The sequence below is a fragment of the Argopecten irradians genome, chromosome 15, assembly GCF_041381155.1.
Source record: "Argopecten irradians isolate NY chromosome 15, Ai_NY, whole genome shotgun sequence".
In the NCBI taxonomy this organism is placed as follows: Eukaryota; Metazoa; Mollusca; class Bivalvia; order Pectinida; family Pectinidae; genus Argopecten; species Argopecten irradians.
The window spans coordinates 18,047,947-18,056,060 of NC_091148.1; the positions used below are offsets into that span (position 1 = coordinate 18,047,947).

Sequence of the window (8,114 nt, forward strand, 5' to 3'; positions counted from 1 at the left end):
ATTTGATGTAAAATGTACTTTTGATTTCTTGAATGAAAAAAGGAAACATTAGGAGTCGGTTTTAGTAAAGAGTAAGTACTATGATGATAATGAATAAAATAATTTTGCAATTTCCACAAAATATTTCAATAATTTAATAATGTAGTCCTTACAGTTGTCTCCCCTGATACCTATTTGATAATCATTCGCTAACCAAGTTCGTTACTTATGCAATTTACAGCTTTAAAATATCTTGAATTCTTATTTGATATTTTTCAGGATCAATCCCTGGACCAATGTTGTTTGGGAAGTTGATAGACGTGTCATGTGTGTTGTGGCAAAAAGACTGTGGACAGGACGGATCCTGTTTCTTCTACGACAATCAAAACATGAGCAATAATCTTTTAATGTTGGGACTCATTGGCAAGTTTTTCTCCACTTTATTCTTCCTTCTGGCTCTGATCCTCTACCGAGGCTCACCACAAGAGGGCAGTGAAGAATCTGAGGACAAAGACAGTGGTGCCACCTCTCTGTCATCTAAAGATTTACCAAGGGAGACAATTCAAAATGGGCACCGCCAAAGAGAGACAACTCAGAGTATAGACACTATGACATCTTCCCTACACGATGAATTACCTATAAATAATGATATCTTGTATATAGATGAAGATGTCAGTGACGGAGATACAGTATTTACTACACAAGATAAGTTTTTGTTGACTTGAATAATTTTGTTTATTTATTAAATTTTTGTTAGAAATTCAATGTGTTAGATCTCTATATTTTACATTGCTAATATAATTGCAGTGACATTTCAATTTTTGTTTATATTTAAGAAAATAATTTGTTTCGTCTGTTAAATAAATTATTGTTTTTGTTGTTTTGTATTGTTGCCAATTCAGTTACATTTCACAATTATGATTTATGAAAGATGCAATAATAGCTTCATATTTTGTATCTTATTCATCATTATACATATACAGTGGTGATTCTTGACAATAGTAACATATAGAATTTTACTCATGAAAGATAAATTCTGTATTTGCATTACAGAATTATCTGCCCTTGCGGGTAGGTATTGATTGTGATGTCATGTGTTTGCGAGTGTAAAGTCATACTTTTCTCAGAGAAGGAAGTAAATTGTGCTCATAAAATAATGAGGTAACATTTGATACCTACCTATAAGGGAGGCAACTCTAAAATATGCTAAGACCGAATATTCAAATTAAGTATTTATAGTAAATGGTATTTACCTGAACCAAAAGTCTTGTGTTAAGTAATATATGAAGGTTCATGTAGAATTCTGTAAAGCAGCTTTATTTCGTGTGATATTTATTTTTGGGAATAAAATGTGCGAAAAATTTGTGATTATTCTGTCCTCGTGGGTGTAAATCCAAAACATTTTTATTGATAAGAAATTCCATTCAATCTTTATTTTATTAAATGTTAATCTTCACAAACTAATTTTTCAAAAAAAAAAGTGAAACCTGATGGCCGTTAAAGTTTACTGTGGACAAAATTTACATTGTCAAAACAAAATGGTGCTATTTATATGGTGCATTACATGTATAAACGATGAAGATGTGTGAAAGATGCGACAGTGAATATTGAGGTGCAAAATGTAGAGTGATAAAAAGAATTAGTTTGTAAAACATGGAATCAAAGATTATACTTGGCATATCCTTAAATGACCAGTCAACTCAACCACCCCTGAAGACACATAGGCTTTTCTAAACCAAAGACTAGGCCATTCCATTATAACCTTTTAGGGGTGAGTAGGTTGATAAGCCATTAAACTAATCAAACTACATTTTACCAATTGTGCTATCCGACTGCTAAGAAATCACAAAATACATTTTTCATGAAATTATGTATTGTCCATAAAACCATTATTTTAATTTGAAATTTCTCATATTTATCCTTTAAAATGTAAATAATTTATTAGTTTACAAATTAGAGTTAAGAAATATTGTCTTAGGGCAAAAATCAATGGAAGAAGTAACTTTTAGTTGATATGTATTTATTGTAACTATTTATTGTATTTTTTTTCAGTTATTGAACAAATAAGATCATTGGTGCACTTTCTGGGCGATTTCATATATGACTAGTATATTTTTGTCTAGGAATATTTAAGTAAATATTGTAGTAATTTGTTTATTTAAATATATGTTTTGTAATGTTTTGTACACGTATTTTATGTAGATATTTCGTCAGGTTAATTTGTTTAATATCTAAAGCAAACAGTAATCATTGTAAAGCCCTTTTATAGGTCATTTAAGGCACACGATCAATAATTTCACAAATTTTAACATTCATTCATCTTTAAGTATATATAATACATATATAACTAAGGATAAAACATTCCATTGGGCATTTATTGTTATGGTTACCGTTGGCATGGTTACAGATTTCACAAATATAATATTCCTGGCACTTCAAGAAAATCATGTTGGATTCATATCTGTTTATTGATTATGATAAATTGGTAAAAAATACCTAATGAAACTTACAGCAGCTGTACACTAGATCATTTTTATGTTTGATTTAACTTTGTATGGATTAATGGTCCATTAACTTTGAATAAAATCATGCTTAAAAATAGCATGTGTACCCATAGGTAATAGTAAAACCTATCATAGCAACTACAAACCTGTCTATAACGGACACCAAAGCAGAATGTTCTTTATAGACAGGTGTCCTTCATACAGAGTTTATTACATAGTAAATTGTTGATAGCCTGTCTGTTATAGACAGGTGTCCTTTATAAAGAGTTTATTACACAGTAAATTGTACCAAATGGTGTTGACGAGCCTGTCCGTTATAGACAGGTGTCCTTTATAAAGAGTTTATTACATAGTAAATTGTACCTGATTGGGTTGATGAGCCTGTCTGTTATAGACAGGTGTCCTTTATAAAGAGTTTATTACATAGTAAATTGTACCTGGTTGGGTTGATGAGCCTGTCTGTTATAGACAGGTGTCCTTTATAAAGAGTTTATTACATAGTAAATTGTACCTGGTTGGGTTGATGAGCCTGTCTGTTATAGACAGGTGTCCTTTATAGTAGGTTTACCACCATAACAACTACCTCTGCACTAAGACCACCTGCCTAATGAGACCACTCATATGGATCCTTTATGACTAATTTTAACATTTTCTGACCTGTGTATTAAGACCAATTGGATATAAAAGAGATTCAAGCACATGCAGTATGGGCCACCTACCCATTATTTCAATTATACAAGGTTTAATTAGTCTCAGGTATTACTAATGCCATACATAAAACCAGCCTTAACGACCACCTCTGTATTAAGACCATTTGCTATGATTAATAAGACCATTCTTGATGCAGTTGCTTGGTATCATACAGAGTTACTGTCTTGATGCAGTTATTCTACTGTATCATAAGAGTTACTGTTCTTGATGCAGTTGCTCATGTTACTGGTATCATACAGAGTTACTGTTCTTGATGCAGTTTATTCTACTGGTATCATACAGAGTTACTGTTCTTGATGCATTTTTCTACTGGTTATCATACAGAGTTACTTTCTTGATGCAGTTATTCTACTGGTATCATACAGAGTTACTGTTCTTGATGCAGTTATTCTACTGGTATCATACAGAGTTACTTTCTTGATGCAGTATCTAGTTTCAGATTTCTTGATGCGTACTACAGAGTTACTTTCTTGATGCAGTTCTACTGTTATCATACAGAGTTACTGTTCTTGATGCATGTATCATACAGAGTTACTGTTCTTGATGCAGTTATTCTACTGTTATCATACAGAGTTACTCTTCTTGATGCAGTTATTCTACTGGTATCATACAGAGTTACTGTTCTTGATGCAGTTATTCTACTGGTATCAATATTTCTGATGCAGTTATCACTACTCAGAGTTACTGTTCTTGATGCAGTTATTCTACTGTATCATACAGTTACTGTTCTTGATGCAGTTATTCTACTGGTATCATACAGAGTTACTGTTTCTTGATGCAGTTATTCTACTGTTATCATACAGAGTTACTGTTCTGATAGATGCAGTTATCTTATGTATCATACAGAGTTACTGTTCTTGATGCAGTTATTCTACTGGTATCATACAGAGTTACTGTTCTTGATGCAGTTATTCTACTGGTATCATACAGAGTTACTGTTCTTGATGCAGTTATTCTACTGGTATCATACAGAGTTACTGTTCTTGATGCAGTTGCTCTACTGGTATCATACAGAGTTACTGTTCTTGATGCAGTTGCTCTACTGGTATCATACAGAGTTACTGTTCTTGATGCAGTTGCTCTACTGGTATCATACAGAGTTACTGTTCTTGATGCAGTTGCTCTACTGTTATCATACAGAGTTACTGTTCTTGATGCAGTTTTTACTCGTTTCTTGATGCATTATCTACTGGTATCATACAGAGTTACTGTTCTTGATGCTATTCTATGGTTCATACAGAGTTACTTTCTTGATGCAGTTATTCTACTGGTATCATACAGAGTTACTGTTCTTGATGCAGTTATTCTACTGGTATCATACAGAGTTACTGTTCTGTCTTGATGCAGTTATTCTACTGGTATCATACAGAGTTACTGTTCTTGATGCAGTTATCTCTACTGGTATCATACAGAGTTACTGTTCTTGATGCAGTTATTCTACTGGTATCATACAGAGTTACTGTTCTTGATGCAGTTGCTCTACTGGTATCATACAGAGTTACTGTTCTTGATGCAGTTGCTCTACTGGTATCATACAGAGTTACTGTTCTTGATGCAGTTGCTCTACTGGTATCATACAGAGTTACTGTTCTTGATGCAGTTGCTCTACTGGTATCATACAGAGTTACTGTTCTTGATGCAGTTGCTCTACTGGTATCATACAGAGTTACTGTTCTTGATGCAGTTGCTCTACTGGTATCATACAGAGTTACTGTTCTTGATGCAGTTGCTCTACTGGTACAGAGTTACTGTACTTGATGCAGTCTACTGGTATCATACAGAGTTACTGTTCTTGATGCAGTTGCTCTACTGGTATCATACAGAGTTACTGTTCTTGATGCAGTTGCTCTACTGGTATCATACAGAGTTACTCTTCTTGATGCAGTTGTCTACTGGTATCATACAGAGTTACTGTTCTTGATGTTCCGTGTGAAAATGAGATTATGTGACTACCCTGTTCAAAAGACCTCTTTTACTTAGACCTCTAGGCAGTTTTGTTACAGAGGTTTCACTGTGTAATATTTTGTGTTCAATAATGGCTTATTGTGAAAAAGAGATGTCATCTTTCTTTATTTTGAATTGTTTATATATATGTAAATCTTTAAAAAAATATTGCCTGAGTAAGAATTATATTAGGTATTTAGAATGGAGTCCATATTAAGTCTGTGTGTTGATGAGACACACCAGCTTTAAGGGTGGCTTTACATTTACCGTATTTGCCGTAATTAGCGCCCAGGGCACTTAGATAATTGTAAGAAAGGGTGACGCTTATTAATGAACCAAAATGTAAGTATAGTGATATAAGACTCTTTCATATGTGGATATGAAGGATAGGGATATTCTACCCGAGGGTCACAAAATGTAGTAAAACCCGAGGCTTGTCAAGGGTTATGCAACATTTTGTGATCCCGAGGGTAGAATATCCCTATCCTTCATATCCACTTATGAAAGAGTATTTTTCTTTCATACCTCGACGTTTTATTGCAATTTTACAACTATAACATCCCGACATTTTGAAATAAATTTGAAGAAATCCACGACTGGAAGTCAATTTCCATACATGAAAAATTACGTGATATTTTCAACACAAATTCCGTTGCTTGCATCTTTTATAGTAAAACCAGTCAATTTTGTGAAAAAATGTTAAAATTTTACCGAGGAAATAGAGATTTTGTTGACGCCATGACGTCACGAGGCTTTATTGCATGGGTAGCCATGCAATACAGCCTCAGGCGACATGAGTATATTGCCCTAGACCAGCCAGTATTACACGTGTAGGTATGAAAGAAATATGTATATGAACCCTTTCTGAATGTATTATTACAGATGTTGTATTCAGGATTCACATGTAAAAGATTCCCACATATATTGGACACAATGTTGATGTTAGAGGCATCACATGTTGTAAAACTTTGTTAAATCCATAAAAAAGTTTATACAACTTCAACTTTTCTCCATAAAAAAGGAGGGGCGCTAATTACGGCGATGTCGGTATAGTTGTGTTATTGTCTGTATTTGTCATGTTTTAAATGATACTTAGAAGTGCTACTATATACACAGTATTTGTTGACAATTTTGTAAAAATTAATAATTTAAAATGTTAAGAGTTTGTGTAAAGTATTTTTATTTGTGTAAAATGTCTGTTTGATGTTTTAATCATTGAAAACATGTCTTAGGTGTTGTGTAAGTTGTCAACAAGTGAATGTTTTTGTGTCAACTTTAAATCATTCAATGTTCTGTGATTGTTGTAATGTTTGTATAGTAAGTCAATTTTACACCATGAACAAAAAATCTTATTTATGTTTATTACTTGTGAATGTATTGGTATATTGGTCTATGGAGCTACATTGCAATAATCCTTACAATCAGCTTTTTAATGGAATCTGTTGTTAATTGATACACTGAACAATCAAATTAAGGGAACACAAACATACCATAGAAACAGTTTTACCAATATCCCGTAACTTAAAGAAATTACTTAAATTAAAGTTCTGCATACAATAATTATAGGATGTTACATCGCCAAGGCTCGCAAAAATATATAAAACTTCGTAGACACGTTTCATAAAATCTCATATGAAATGATCACAAATTTAAGATACTTTTTATCACATATCTACAAATACCTACATAACAAAGAATTTCATGTCAAAATGTAATCCATGAAACTCCACCAGAGGCTGCCATTTTGTTCCGCCATCCTCGTAATCCTGACGTCATTTTATTGTTTCTGGCTGACGTCACAATGAATTTCAAGCCAATGAAAATCGCCCCAGGTCATATAACACTATAGTGACATATGCAAAAATATAGCACGGACAATATCACTGGATATCAGGCGGATTATGTGATAAATACATGTTATAGGTACAGGAAGGTTACATAATCTGAGAATTTTTTTTAATTTCTGTAATTATTTCCAGCTTTTTCAAGCTTTTTCTGTTGGTTAAGGAATATTACTAAAACTAGAGCCAGGTCTGATGTTATATTATATTTTCAGTGGATAGCCAGTGAAATTTGGGAAACTGTACAAGTAATTACAGAGTTATCTACCCTTGCCAGTAGGTATTGATAGTGACATCATGTACTTGTGACCATAACAAATTTTTTTCAGAGAAAATTACATAATTCTTGTTTACGAACTAATAACCTCAGCATATAACAAATTGTGTATGTGACGAGACTGTATGTTTGTATGTATATCATCAAATAATGGTCACACAAATTTACCCACAGGGGTATGTAACATAGTTTGAATGGCGTTGAGATTGGAGTACTGTGTAGTATATATATACACAGCATCCCTTTATCCTCAAAAATATGTTACAAGACCCTGTGCTGTTACCCAGGAAAACTTATATGAATCACATGGACCAGTCATTTACTAGGTAAATACATGTGTAATCATTATATAATGTTCTACTCAAAAACACCATCAAACATGAAACATTTCAGCGTTTTAATAGGCTCAGGGTACACCAAATGGTCATTTGTTTGTTATTGATATTTGATAAATCAAAATTTCTGAAATTTTTCTATATCGATCACTTTTACACAACATTCATATTTTTGAATATTTATGACAGTTGTTTAAACTGCATTGGGAATGGTGTGTTGCAATATATAAATGTTAGAAATTATATAAAGACTTAGATCTTGGCTATTTTCAAAATCACTTCAAATACATTGTATATAATGCTACAGTATAAATTGTTCATCATATTTTGACGAAAAACATATACTGTATTGATCATTATCCAGTGATTCGTAATAACATTTTTTTCATAAAGTCTCAACTTTGAACTATAGTCATATGATCAAAGGGGAGATAACTTATATTCCCAGTTTTGAAATTTATATCAGAAAAAAATGCAAAGCTGTGCAATCATGCAAAGATAAGTTCCAAAACTGACATGTAAT

General features: G+C 32.7%; 1 protein-coding gene across 6 annotated transcripts in view; it reads left to right on the forward strand.

The window, feature by feature from the left end:
* Positions 1-3,329, forward strand: part of LOC138308958 (solute carrier organic anion transporter family member 4A1-like) — a 57,229-nt gene extending 53,900 nt beyond the window's left edge. For 5 of the 6 annotated variants that reach the window (XR_011206169.1, XR_011206170.1, XR_011206168.1 and 2 more), the window contains 2 exons: positions 259-2,672; positions 2,808-3,329. Coding sequence is in view for 1 of the 6 variants with exons in the window: in XM_069250017.1 (XP_069106118.1) it covers positions 259-704 (446 nt within the window). In the remaining 5 variants the exon portion in view is untranslated. Of the gene's footprint in view, positions 1-258; positions 2,704-2,807 lie in introns of those variants that run through there. The other variant, XM_069250017.1, reaches the window with a different exon arrangement.
* The last annotated feature ends 4,785 nt before the right edge of the window (positions 3,330-8,114 follow it).